The 14451-nt window shown below is 40.8% G+C and overlaps 1 protein-coding gene across 9 annotated transcripts in view; it reads right to left on the bottom strand.

Annotated features, from left to right (window-relative positions):
- Positions 1–2843: 2843 nt before the first annotated feature.
- The window catches only part of CELF2 (CUGBP Elav-like family member 2), a 391137-nt gene continuing 379529 nt past the window's right edge, over positions 2844–14451 (bottom strand). For 8 of the 9 annotated variants that reach the window (XM_045857938.1, XM_045857937.1, XM_045857934.1 and 5 more), the window contains 2 exons: positions 11508–11651; positions 2844–8357 (listed from right to left, as the gene is read on the bottom strand). In XM_045857938.1, coding sequence (XP_045713894.1) covers positions 8230–8357; positions 11508–11651 — 272 coding nt within the window. In that variant the 3' untranslated portion in view covers positions 2844–8229. The remainder of the gene's footprint in view (positions 8358–11507; positions 11652–14451) is intronic. The other variant, XM_045857933.1, reaches the window with a different exon arrangement.

Here is a 14451-nt window from a genome sequence, read left to right as displayed (position 1 = left end):
TCCTCTCACATACTGCTTTGAAATTTTGCCCTTCTCATCCTGAATGATCAAATGTCTTCTCCTGCTTTTTTTCAGCCTGCAGTTCCTGAATAGAACCGCCACTGCTCTCCAGTAGGGTGTAGTTTTAGTGCCGCATCATTTTGGAAGAACATCAATGCAAACCAGCATTATTCTTGGATATCCCTTTCTTTTTCTTTTTTGCTGGGCCTAAAGAGATAATATTCAGGAAGGCAGTTGGGTCTTCTAGGTTAGGACAGATTGTGGACGCTTTCCAGGGGTCCTTTGGCAGTGAAGTGATTGCTCTGTTCTGTTACCCCCAGCACCTGGGTAGAGATTTTCTATGGACACTGGTAAGTGGATGGTTTTCCAGATGCCTTATGCTAAAATGCACTCAGAAGAACTTCCCCCCATTCCATATTGTTTCCAAAGTCAATTTATTGAATATTAAGTCATGAAGCCAGTGATATAATTTCAATGAAAAATATCCTGCATCACTCAAGACTTAAAAGAACAGTAATACCCCTTAGAAACACTGCTTTGAAAAATAATCACACTAACATTACACACAACAGAATCCTTTCTTAAGCTTTATTTAAGAAATCGAGTACTATATAGTTCAATATATATAAGACACATCCAGTATTGTGTTCCTGATAGCAAGTGCATAGATTTTGTTAAGATATCATTTTCACTCGATATAAACGTTTCATGGTCACATGAAGATAATATTCCCAGTGAGTTTGTCCAAGCATGAGAGGAGAAAACAGAACACGGCAAAAATAGTGAACTACAACAGAGATGAAAAACAAAAACAGCGAATTAGCAGAACAGTCGATTCCTGATAAGTGAATAAGCTGATTGTTTGGTCACAATGTTTTATTCACTTATCAGGAATGATTCACAGTACGTTTGTGTTCACTGTGAGTCCTAGCCTGCCAGCTAAGAGCCCCGGACCACAGTCGCTCAGGACTGCTGTGGGCGGGGTGGACATGCGGCTTCCACCAACAAGACAAATGGGCAGTTCCCGAAACTTTCCAGGGCGGTCCGAGCACGGTAAACAAGTGCGCCTCGCTGACACTGCAGCGGTTTTACAGAATCACAATGGTACATGTGCATGAAAGCAGGGATCAGTTGTACACTCATGAGTGCATCAGGTAACTGGCATTTCTGTCCCCTTCTTTGGAGAATCATTGTTTTTGTTGTTTTTCCAGAACAACAACAAAACTGGCTTTGTCTTTCCCTTCTTTTACTTAGCATGAGCATTTTGCCTTGTGCCAAATGGTGGAGATACCTATATCTTACATATTTTTAAAATGAACACTTGCTCACCCCTCTTTACCTACTGCCTTCTTCCCCTCCCTCACATCCCCCACCAAAAAAAAAAAAAAAAGGAAAAATCACACTCTCAGCCATTTTTTCCCACTAGTGTAAGCTGTGGGTTTTCAGAGGCAAACTGATGAAGGCTACGAGATTGACAATAGAAGTAGTGGCAGCAAGTCAGCTCCCAGCTGTGCAGGATGGAGCTGCTGTAAGTACTTCGCTGAGGTGTTTGGCCTATGGAGGAGCGAGCCTCCTTTCTTCCACCTCACCAGGCCCCTCGGTTGCTGAGCCCACTAGACAAGACAATCTAGGGGTCAGAGGGGCTGCTGAAACCAGAGGTGAAGGGCCTGAGCACCTGCTGGGAAAATCTTATTGGCAGCCAGGGGAAGGCTGCCCGGTGCTGGGTGACCTGAGTCAGAGATTGTGCGTCTGAAAAGTTGGAAGGAGAGCTAAGACATGGGGAGCAAACATCAGATGAATCCTTTAAGAGCACTTGGAGAGCAGTCAGATTCCTGAGCACAAGAGATGCTTGTGGAGGAGGGCCTGTGGCTTCCGTTTTAGAGGGCATATAAGGAAGTTTTTTTCTTTAGTTCTTTTTGATAACTGGGGTTGTGGGGTGGTAGTGGGGGGGTCAAAGCTTTTTTAAAAATATGCATTCATTCAGGAGGGAGTGTATGGATTCCATAGGGCAACCTTGGCTTTCATTTGGAAATGGAGCATAGATGATGAAGACTAAGCATGAGAAACTTGACCTCCTCCCCTTTCGACCCCACCTGACTGAGTTGAGCTTCCATTTGAACACTTGGATATATTTCTTTTCTCTTTCATTATTTTTAATAATTAAAGTTGCTCCTAGATTCATTTGGCTCTTAAAGTACATAAAATTTAAATGACTTTTCTATGTTTCTCTCTTGGTTGATGGGAACACATAGACTTAACCTTTTTCACATCTTCTATTCACCAGGTAAGTTTATTTCTTCTGCCCTCGAGAATTCACCTTTTTAATATGTGATGATGATTAGTTTCTAAGAAGAGTATGACTGTAGTGTTATGCCTTTGGACTTGTGGGTGTACACAGAAGTTCTGCTGCTTCTCCTCTTAAGTTTCTTAAGGTTATTCAGCAAAGCAGCAGCAGCAGTTTTAAATGAATGTTAAGAACTGCATACATACACCCATGACAGAGGAGAGTGGAGAGAGATCAGAAGAGGATAGAAGAGAAGGCGAAGTTTCCCAGTTTGGCCCAAAGACCATAAAAGGTCTTGGCAAACCCAGCTCTGTCTGCAGTTATTTAGGTGAATCACGAAAATGGAAGCAGTGGTTAAAATGGGCTGTTGTACATAAATCAGAGGTGGCTGGTGTGCAGTTTCCCCTTCCTCCAAATCAGATATTCACTTAGGTGGAATCGACTGTATCTTTTTACACGACATATAGAAAAAAACAGATACGTGAAACAGTGAGGTGTGTAGATGTATCACCAACACATAATGACTACCAACAATACAACACGCAGAGAGAGAAACAAGTATTAGGAAAATGGTTTAATATTGGAGACAGAAGCAAAAAACTGCATCACACAATAACATACGTTACAAAAATAAGTTTGACTGTTTCAACTACACAATTATGTTCACAATGAGGACGGAAGAATCAGAAAAAACTTTGATCTAAACAGCAAAAAAGCAAACCCCTAAAGTTTTAACTAATACATTTATCCACTTAAAGTGACTTGAGTACTTCTAAATCTAATTACCTTATTGTGTAACTGCACAATACAGAATAAAAAGTGAAACTTACCGCTGTATTTTAAGACAAAATTCTAATGCTAGATATAAGCAAAGGGAAAAAAAGAAATCAAGCCAAAGTTTTTAATTCTCAAAAGAAAAGCAACTTTCTTTCTATCAACCAGAAATCAAACTTGAAATCAGTCATTGTCAGGGGGCCCACTAGAGTAAGCCACAAAAATTTCCATTTTTTTTTAATCTCCAGTATAAAAAGTTCCACTGGTACAAAATGCATAATAAGTACAATCAGTTGTAGAAATAGGAAAGCCTGCATTATTATTATTATTATTTTTTGGCTCAAATTCCATCAAACAACAAAATCCAAATGCATCAATAACACAAACAATACTCAGTGGTCTTACAGTTTCCACTAGGTTGCAGGAACTTTGGCTTTTCTCAGACAATATTTAAAAACTATTTTATAATTCTAAACAAAATGATATTATTAATCTACAACAATTCTCACAGCACAGAAAAACACAAATACATTTTTTGTATGACATTATTCAAAAAGGTAATGAAACTACAGGTTTTTTTTTAAAATTTTATTTCTTCGTGTTAATTAGCACTTAAGATAATAATAAAAACAAACAGTAAAATGAGTCCAGAGTAGCACAAGCCAAAGAACTAGAACCCCTATGGTGAAAGAAAGATGAACTTGTTTCGCCTTGAGGACTGTCATTTTATCACAATTCTCTAATTTAGTTTAAAAATGACTGTTCTCTACACTTGATTTAAAAAAAGCAGTTTCCCTGTGTTTTCTCTTCCAGCACAGGCCCTCACACCCTTGCAGCTTTTTCCTTTTGATATTAAAAGATAAAGTGACTAAAAGGACAAATTGTCTCTGAGGAGGGTTATCTTCTTAACAATGAAACATGCCCAAAAAACCCCAAACAAGCCAACCCCAGCAAGAATGGACTTTCCCCCTAAATGTGTCTTGGTTGCCTGCAAAATAAGAAACACTCAAATTAAAGTGTCCACCCTGAGCCCCCTGTCAACTGCACTCAGTCCCTCTGGGGGAGATGCAGTGGGTGAAAGGAAAAGAGGGCAGGAGGAGGGCAGCTTGCTTCAGTGAAGAAATCAGAAAACATTGTTTTTTGAGATCTGTGTAGAGATAGGTAAATGAAGAGATTCAGAATGAAACAGTCTAAATAACTCAAATGGTGTTCTCTCGTGTTCCTATGTATGTATCTACACACCACCACATACTACATATGAGAGAGACATGTGTGGTAACTTTTGTTTCAGCAGATTGCTGCAGGAAGTACAAAATAGCCCTCAAAGGATGAAGGAAGGCCCCAGCAGTAGTAAACACATGTGAGGATAATACAAATCATTTCATTATAAGTGCATGTGCCATAAGAAGGGAACTTTTTTTTTTTTTTTTTTGCATTATTAGAGGCTAGTCCTTTCCATCCCAGGGCTATCACATCCACACACACATTAAACCAAGTGGGCTGGTAAGTGGGACAAGGAGGAAGGAAAGGGAGCCAGTAGTTTCTGAACTCCGTTCGAGACAGAGAAGCTTCCGGGGTCTGCTTTCTGGAAGGCAGGAGTTTTTGTTGGGGCTGCAATGACGACGTGGGGACTTGTCAGGACAGCAAGAGATCTGTTCACATGAAGTCAAAGTCAAAGTAATATGGCACTTTAAAAAGTGGCAGCAGGAACTGGTGCTAATTATTTGGTCAGAGACTTCGATAAAGAACTGAGTTTTCCTTCTATGGTCAGTACATGCATTGAATTAAAAAAAAGCTAGGGAAAAGACTATCAGCTACCACCAGACACCTTGGTATTCAGAGGTATCCACGGGGTCACAGAGATCCCCAGCACAATGGCTGATTAGAAATATTAATTAGGAGTATTTAAAATACAAAAGCAAAAATGCCTCAAAAGACTACCCATTACCATGTCACTTAACAGGAAGTTATATGGAAATATTCTAAACTGGAACATACTACTACATCTGATCTCAAAAGCATACAGAATCTAAGATTTATTTAGGTGCTGAATCTATCTACCATCCCTCTCAGAAGGTTTATTTAATAAACTGTTTTTAAACAGAAGGAATCCCAGCAGCACATTAAGAATCTTTTCCAAAAATGAACAGAAATAATCAAATGTTAAAATGTAGGGGAAAAAACAGAAAGGGTTAAAAGACATATATATTTTTCCTTCAGATTTGCCTTACGGATTTTTTTCTTTTGGATCTCAACCAAAGGATAAAAAAGTAGTAAAGACAAAAAACAACTTAGAGAAGATATATGCAGGGGAAAAAATCCAAATCAGAACACCCAAAACAAAGCAAAATGATGACAGTATAAAAGTTATCAACATTCCAGATAGCTCTGGGTAGAAAGGGTTAAAAGTTCAAAACTTTCTCACCTTAGAGGTTTCCATATATTATGAAGAAAATACACGGTGAGGCTGCCATCACAGCACGGATGTGCAGAGCGATTAAAAAAGTGAGACATGGGCACTTGTACAATGTCTTACAAAAAACATCATAGAGAAATAACAAACGATAACAATTTCAGGCAACAAGACCACAGGATAGCAAGTTAACAAACTTTTTAACCTCTTTTTTTGTTTTTTGTTTTTTAAATATCAGGGATTTATACAAAACACATAATAAAATACCCATGTTATCAAATTACTTCTCACAAGAAACACACTGAAGCTCTAGGAAGGAAGTACCTTTGGAATTTGGCACTATATATTTTCACTTTTTTCTTTATAAGAAAAAAAAATCACATTTTGCTGAACACAAACACATCTAAATAGTCCACAATAAAAAAAAATGACATCAATGCTTTACAAGCCAACACAAAACTTATTCTGGAATAGATTTTTTTTCCCCCTCACATGAAATATTTTTTAAGCAAACAACTTTTTTGAAATTCTTTTTTAAGTAAACCAATTCTAAACTTGTCTTATCAACAAAGAACATTAAGACCATAAGACTCATGATGAAACCACAACTTAATTCACAGAAGCACCAACGCAACACAGTTTACAGTAACCTTTCTCCTGTACATTGAAACAGTATAAAATATAGGTAATTTCATGTGCATTAAACCATGGATTGTCTAACTGTGAGTCAGTTCAGCAAAAGGTGACACAAATAGGTAGCATTTGCCCCAAAACAGGGTAAATATTTTTCTTATACTAATCTACAAAAAGTGGTTCTATATATATATCTTAATGAGAAAGTGAGCCACCTAAAATGGCCTTATCAAAAAACTTTACACTGCCTGAAAAATGTAAAAACTATTACAGACCTCTAGAGACTTAAAATCAGACAGTTTTTTTCTCAAACTGTTTTTGGAAGTAGTCTGTTAGAAACCAACATTCTGTGTCCCTGGACACATATTGCTATTGTTACCAGTGACCGGGAAGAATGCCAATCCCTGTATAATACTTTCAAGTCTGTTTTATGAAAAGAAAAAAAATAAGAAAGAAACATTTTGCCACAGGTTTTTTTACTATAATTAATTTTTCTAATAATAAATTTCAGTCTTGCATGAATGCAGCAATGTTTTTCACATTGACTTCCCAGAATTCATAGCTAGATGAGGTCACATGCAAATTTCAAAGGTCAAACTAGATCAAAGGTCAGTAGGAGAACCAAATATGATGTGAGGTCAGAAAGACATCAGAAACAATGACGGGACGATGAAACTTTTTTTGAGACGCCACAGGGACATGCTAGGCAAACGGTGAACTAACGGGCATGAAGATGTCTAGGGAGAAAACAAGGGAGAGTAAAAAGTTACACAGAATCTACGCAGCAGCAACAAAATCACTCTTAAGGGTGCGGGAGAAAAACTAATGCAAATCTTAGGTCACTGGGGAGTCTACGAGCCATCCACATAATTTGCATTTCTTACAACCTTTATCCACAGCACAATGGAACCCCAAGAGAATCCATCCGGAGAGGGAGAGGGGATGGATTCCTGGTGTTTTGGGGTGAGGGGCTGGCAAGGGACAGGGGAGGATCCAGTTTTCAACGAATGTGACAAGGGGAAAGTCAGACAACTGAACTGTAAACTAGATAATGGAAGTTACGAACAAAATAATCAGACAGATACAAACAACGAGAGGATAAAGCATGAAATTTAGGCCTAGGGTCCAACAGTGAAAAAAAGCCCATCCCTAGAACGATTCCTGTAGAGACTACTTCAGAAGGATCTAGCTAGCACAGAGAGCTGCTCTTTAGGTACCCAATAAGTTAACAATAGGCAATAAATAACTTCCATTATTTCTGAGGCAGTAAAAATTTTGTACAAAAATAGAAATGCTTTTTTTACAAATAAAATTTACAGGCCTGTGGCTTTCTTTTTTATTTATGTATTATTTATGTATTATTTATTATTAAATTTATCTTTCAAGAAACATCAAGTATTTTCATTCATTTTTATTTTATTTTTAAACCCTGTAGCTTTAAGAAACAGATCTCTAAATCTTTTTTTACATTAATCCTTTCTAAGAACTAAAATAAAACAGTAACAAAATAGACAACCAGTAATAAATGTCATGTTGCTTTGAACCCTAAAATAAAATCCTACTTATTAAAACAAACCAAATGTAGTGGAAAGACGTTTGTATTGTTTTAAGTGCTTCTCCTGGCTTTTCTCTTGCTCTAGGCCACCACCTTGACCTCTAAACAGCTGGCGCCCTCCTAGGGGTGAACAGGACAGGAGGGGTGAGTTCTCCAGGCAGTGCTCTCAGGGCACCAGGGGGGTCTCTGAGTTAGAATTGCACATTAGCCTTTGTTTGCCTTTTAAATTGTCAAGATGTCATTTATTTGTGTATGTTTTCCTTTAAAAAAGCAAAAAAAAACAAACAAAAAAACAGAAAAGGTAAAAGGAGATTCAAATCGCAAAACAAAGAATACAGTGGCACAACTGGAGGAGTTTACTCGATAGAAACAAGGTAGCCCAAGTTTTAAATATGGCGAACTAGGTGAAGGGTGGGAGGGGGAAATGGAGGCCTTATTGTAAAAATAACCGTCTCTCTTGGTAAAAGTTGGCAATGTGGTCCTCCTCTGCCTTTCCTGTTGAGAACAGGCTGGCTCGTGGGACTTACCCTAAGAAAGCTAAAACAAAGCAGGGAGCCTCTGGGGTTAGGATCAGTAAGGTTTGCTGTCGTTTTTGGAGCGCTTCAGCTGGACCTTCAAGCGTTTCATGCCAATCTGAAAGCCGTTCATAGCCTGGATAGCAGCTTGTGCAGACACTGGATTGTCATAGCTAACAAAACCTGGAAAACAGAAAGGGAAGGAAGGCAGGAATCAAGATGGAGAAGCAGTGGAGAGAGAAGGGGGCCGGGTCCCCTGGCCCCGGACAGTGTAACTGCAAATGGTGAGTACATGTGCTGATGCCATGGGCAAATAGGGCACACTTTAGGGGCCACAGTGGGAATGTCCGCTGAGAAGCAGTGAAAAGGCTAGCCGGACAGGTAATTGGGTTTGACAAGAAAACCCCTTTGCAGAAAGCTAAAATCTCCAACTCAGTTGTTTGAGTAAATGCTGTCTCTTTGCTTATTGATGTCAGTCAAAATCCACTTGTGTTTCAAGTCCCTTAGAATGTTTCTGCAGGAACCCCAGATACGTGGTAAATGCTGCTCAGATAAGTGGTAGATAAATATGCAGGGCTGAAAGGGCCCTCAGAGGCTCATGTATCCCAAGTAGGTTGAACTGAAGGGGCAAGATAGCTAAGGACAGGACGGGCTAACTGGGTGTGCTGCCCAAGACTCCCCCACCTTTCATTCTCTATCTCACAGAGCCCACGCTCTAGGATGGGGTCAGTGAATTAACTCTAGAATAATTTACACTTGATTTTTAACACTTTAGAGTTATTATTGAGAGGCATCTAGGGATGCAGGGGAAATGTTGGGCCTTTTTCCTTACCTGAACTTCCATTTTCAAAGCTCCACTGAATGCAACAGAATGGAAATGTATATTCTTGGGGAATATACAGTCTAAACAGCTCAGGGCTTAACGGTCCTAACAGAGTTCCCAGTGTCCTTCTCTATTCCAATACTCACCACTAAAAAAGATAGGGAGGGCATGCTTTTGAAAAAGAACTGATAATGCTCTGCAAAGACCAAGAAACAGAATTCTGATCATGTATTTGTTCTCACCAGAGGGTGAGACAGGAAGGGGGTGGTGGTGCTGCAATGTCAATGCAAAAGTGCTGAGCTTGTACAGTCCCTACTTACTTTTGGTAGTGAAAGGAAGCTATTATACTAGTTGCCTTTCAGTTCTGAACATCAGCTGTTTAGAAGGTTCTATATTAAGCTTCTCCATATATCTACTATTAAAGTTTAAAGTTAAAGAGAAAATTCCTTTATAAACTAGAGGAGGAAGAAAAGGACATGAATATACCTTTAGCAGAGTTCTCAGCTGATAAACATGAGTATACAGTAGAAGGTTTCTCATAGGCAGGCTGTATTGCAAAACAGTGGTTTACGTTTTTTGAAATCTAATTGTGAATAAATGTGATCTTGAAGCTAAGATATTTGCTCAGACTTTATCCTTTCCCTGTGGGTTTTCATCCAGAAGTAGCAAGGCGATTAAAGAGTGGAAATGGGTCAAGAGTGCAATGGATTACAAAACCTGGCCAAGAGGCTAGAACAAAAGAATGGGGTCATTACCCTATGACTGAGAACCTGGGCCCCCAAGGAGTTAAACTTGCTCATTGAGAAACCTTGGTATGGGAGGCTATGGCTTTTATAAAAATCGAAAACACTGTCCACTAAACTAAATTGTGTGCTGATACTCATAGCTGTAACTTGAGTTATTATGAACACATTGGTTAAGTAGCCTGTGGGCTGATATGTACTCTTTTAAAAGCAATACTTTCTGAAAATCCAACCATGAAGCTCAATCCTTTTCCAATCTCCAGATCAGCCCAGGACATTGTTTGGCAATGAGCAATATAAAAGTCTGGCTCAAAACCTGTTCAGGGAAGCTCCCAAAGGTAGGCTCATACTGAAACACACACACCTTATATAACAACCAACTCCACTTCTCTCTCTTCTGAACCATTACACGGGGCTTGATGGACTTGCTGCCGCGGCAGCTATAGTGTAATGGGTTCAGGCCGACAGCCTTCCCACTGGGTAAAAACAGTGACTTAAATGGTTGATGTACTAATTCCCCTAAGAGCAGAACCTTCAGACCTTCCTGGGCAGTAGCACAGAAGTTGGACGTTATGATAATGAAGCTTCAGAAGCCAAAACACCCTGGTTGCCCATTAACAGTCAGCCAGATACTAAGTTTGAATTTTTGGCTGAGAATCACCCTACCTTTGATGTTTTACTTTACACTGTACAGTTTTATTTGTATTTCCTCTGGACCTGCATTTCCAACATGCATTAGTAAATTGGAGGGGTGACTCAAGCAAATGTCCTTTCTCAAACTGGGCCAGAACTTGTCAAGTGAGTAATATATCCTCTGAACATTCTGCCTCTAAACTACTCTGGGGACCAGAAGGGTTTGAAAAAAATAAAACAAGCAATAATGAATGCTCTCCCCTTGGTGTAAAACATTAGTGCGTGCCATGAGCTTGTCTTATTCTCTCGGAGCAGAGAAAGGCCTAGGGAGGCAAAGTCTGGGCTGCTTCAGGAAGGAGGGCATGACAGCTCGGGCCGCTGAGCAGCCGAGTGTCCCATGTTCTCAGAAGACCTGCCCCTCTGTGCTGTACAGCCACTCAGGCGGTCTTTGCAGGTCCTGTCCACCCAACTTCTGGCTCCCAGCATAGTGTGGTGCTTTGTGTGACTATGAGATGTTAACCAGCCATCCCTGTCCTCCTGGAGCTGCAATGTGGTGGGTGGTCCGACCTCCCCTCTACTGGGAAGATGTGCGCACTCGAGTGCAGTGTATGGAGATGCTGAGCAGTGGGCCCCAGTCCAGTGTGTCACCCGCATCCACAGTGGCTCAGTCACACTGAACCTGGCAAGGTGAGGAATTAGTGGTAAAGGGGTGGCAGTGCCACTCTGTATCAGGACAGCCTATGCTACAGTTCATTAACTGCATTCCCATCTGGTAGAGTTTGTGGTCCAGTCTATGAGATTTAAAGGAACTACTGTTGCTCTACAATGACCAAGTGGCAGACATATGTAGCAATAAGTGTCCACTGTACAGCATACAGCATTACCTAATGTATGGGCAACTGGTTTTATTTCCCAGATCCTTCCTTTTTCTGCAGCCCCTTCCCCTTTCCTTATTTTTTTTTTATTAAACAACGTTGCCCAGTCTGCTCCTATGGATCCAGAGAACCAGGAAACACCACCACACAGGGACGGCCCTGTCCTGACTTCTAAAGTGTTTGCCATTTACATCTTCCTCCCCATGGCTCCTCAGTGGGGGATGTGCTGTAACATTCTAGCTTGGTTTCTGTTGCATACCAAAACACTTGCTCAGATTGGTCTGTTTGTCAATGAAGACTTTAGCAGAGATAACATTTCCAAAAGGCATGAACATCTGTAGAATGTCCTGGTCTCCAAACTCCTGTGGAAGGTGGTAAATAAAGAGGTTTGCACCCTCTGGACCTAAAGAGGAAACAAAAACCACAGTAAGGTATTCTTCACTTCTTAGGAATGCTTTAACAACAGGCTAAGCATTTGGCTTTCCCTCACGCCGAAAGAGGAGAAAACAGAAGGATAAAATGCCATGTGCCAATTTGTCTTTCAGGAAAGCAAACATGCTTGAGGCTTTCATCATTTCCTTGGAAACACTGGTTAAGAATGGCTTCCTTTTCACTGATAGTTTTCTGTGGGCCACATCTGCTCTCTGCACAGGAGCAATATTTCAATCTCTTCATGGGTGGCGGTCACAGGACAGAGAAGGGAGGACAATGCAGGCACAGGTTTGCCTGGGTGGCCGTGTTTTGCGGTACGTATATAGTGTGTCTCAGAGGAGAGTGTGTCCTGTGCATTCTAAGCAAATTGCAGCAATTGAGAGTAATGGATGTAACAGTAATGCTGCTTGGGTTTCTTAATCATTTACCTAATTATCCATCCAGTTTTGATTTGCCAAATCTCTTAACACACAGTCTAATAATCATCTTTATTAGAAATGACTGGAAATGAGTCAAGACAGGAAAAACTAGGTAGGTAGAGTTTTACAACTGTAACAGGAATTATACCACCGGGAATTGGCCTTGGAAACGAAGACATGCGATGCAGTGGCTGATCAGAGACTCAGGCTCTTTACTCTTACCCATCACTTTCTAGGAATACAACAAACACGGATGGAGTGAGGAAGATCTGAGCTACACTGGTCAGAGAGGTAAGTTCTCCTAAGTTCCTTTCCATTTCATTCTCCCTCCTCTCTAGCCACCTGCACAAGAACTATCTGAAGGAAGCAAAAAATAGAGAAAGGTGGGAATCCAAATGACCTGATGGAAGGTAATCATCTTCTAATACGTAGCAGGCAAGGATGCTTTCCAGGTCAAAGGGTGCTAGGACTAGTTGCACAATCTTTCCCAGGTGGTTCTGGAGAGGCCCGAGGGTGGGATGCCTCTAGGACATCCTGTGTTCTGGGCATGGTATCTGGGAGGGAAGGGAGATAAAATTGGCGAAGTAACCTCTGCAGCTGGTACGTGGAACCTTAACTGGCACTCACAGGAGGAACCAGGACTGGAAGCCCCTGAGGATAAGCTGCAGAGGGTGGGAGTCCATGGGAGTGGGTCAAAGAAAAATATAAATGGGGTACAAAGAGCTTTATACAAATAAAAGCGATGAATATCTTTGCAAAGAAAAGTTAAACCAGTTACTTTCTACAAAAAAAAATCATAAAAGAAATGTTCTAACGAATGGGGCTTTTTACAAGGAAAACTTCTTGAGGCAAATTTCTGAAGCCAGAGACAAAGCATTTCTTCCTTAAGTGTCAACGCGACCACGTGACCTTTCCAGATCGCTCAGTTTCCATGGACATGCCACGTCCGACGCAGAGGCAGTCTGTGTTTGAAGGGACACAGCTGCAGGCTTTGATCCCCAAAATAGTTCCTGGCTTAAAAAAATTCTTAGAAGTGCAAACTATGAGTAGATATAAACCCCAAACGCTGGAAATGGGTGTTCTCAGTGTGCTGTGCTGTGCCCTCCCCTGCAGCCTGTACCCTGGGCATGCCCAGCACTGTCCAGATTCAACACTCTTTTCAGATAAAAGATCCGAACTTACAGATGAGAACGGATGGCACCCAATCTGAACCATGAAGTCGTCTTAGCTCCTGAAACTGGGAGGGGAGGTGGGGAGAAATGCAAATTTACTGCCTGTGCCTGGGTAATCCTGGCATTCCCGACTGCTCTACATTTGGACTATATCCCTGCCAGATGGGGACCGAGAAAATATGAAGATGGGAAAACCCAAGGCGGCTTTGTGCTCTTAGTCATCATTTTTCCAGGAAAAATGCCACCATCTCCTACTATAGACCCATTTTTCCATCTCCATCAAATACTTTGTTTGATTTTGCAAACCACCAACACTGTTAACACCCAAATGAAAAAAGTTGACTCAACATGGAAAACCTCCCTTGTGTGAAGGCAGGTGGCTACTGCCATAGATGCCAACAGTAAAAAGTAAAAATTGTTTTGAGAGTTCCACCTATCTGTCTCACCTTTCCCTTTAAAAGCTGGCTGACAGATCACACATTCCTCAGATTTCTCCCAGTACACGTTATTTTAAGTTGTTAGAAGTCTGTTGTATTGTTGGTCTCAGCTGGTTGGCATTCATATTTTGTATTTCTAACAGGGCACTGGGGGTGTCTGCATCAGACTGCCGGCTTCCTGTTGGGTGTCAGAGGCTCTTCCTGCTTGTGTGTGTGTGACCTGCCTCCTGCAAACATGGGACGAGGGGAGGTGTGGAAGGGGCCAGAGAGAACGTAGGCAGGCAAGGTGGTCGACTTTTCTGGATTTGGATCAGTCCGGATGCCATAACCCTTCCGAAGATTTGAAACCATATGCTTTACAAAGCCAGACCGGCTCATGTTCCTGTGGGGTAATACACCCAGGGCACGTGACTAAATGTGTCACGCTGAATTTCACCTCTTTCGACTGAAGGATGGAACTATGAAGCGGCAAATCTAAAACCCTATTTGATACAATTCATTATGAGATTTTGAGATTTTTTTCTTTCCCAGTATAACTTGCCTTTTACATTATTTTAGTTCAACTAATAGTAAGATGGTTTAGATTTCTTGAACTCATGTTAACTGGATGAGAAGGGGGTATGAGAAAGTGAGATGTGATTAAAAACAACAAAGAAACCCCACACCAAGCTACTGGTAGCCTGCATACCTAAATACACATAATCTGGAGTTGGTGACTGTCATTTCAAACTGTTTTATACTAA

The sequence above is a fragment of the Phyllostomus hastatus genome, unplaced genomic scaffold (genome assembly GCF_019186645.2).
Source record: "Phyllostomus hastatus isolate PE091 unplaced genomic scaffold, TTU_PhHast_1.1 phas_scaffold_1674, whole genome shotgun sequence".
Taxonomy (NCBI): Eukaryota; Metazoa; Chordata; class Mammalia; order Chiroptera; family Phyllostomidae; genus Phyllostomus; species Phyllostomus hastatus.
This window is presented reverse-complemented; position numbering and strand designations above follow the sequence as displayed.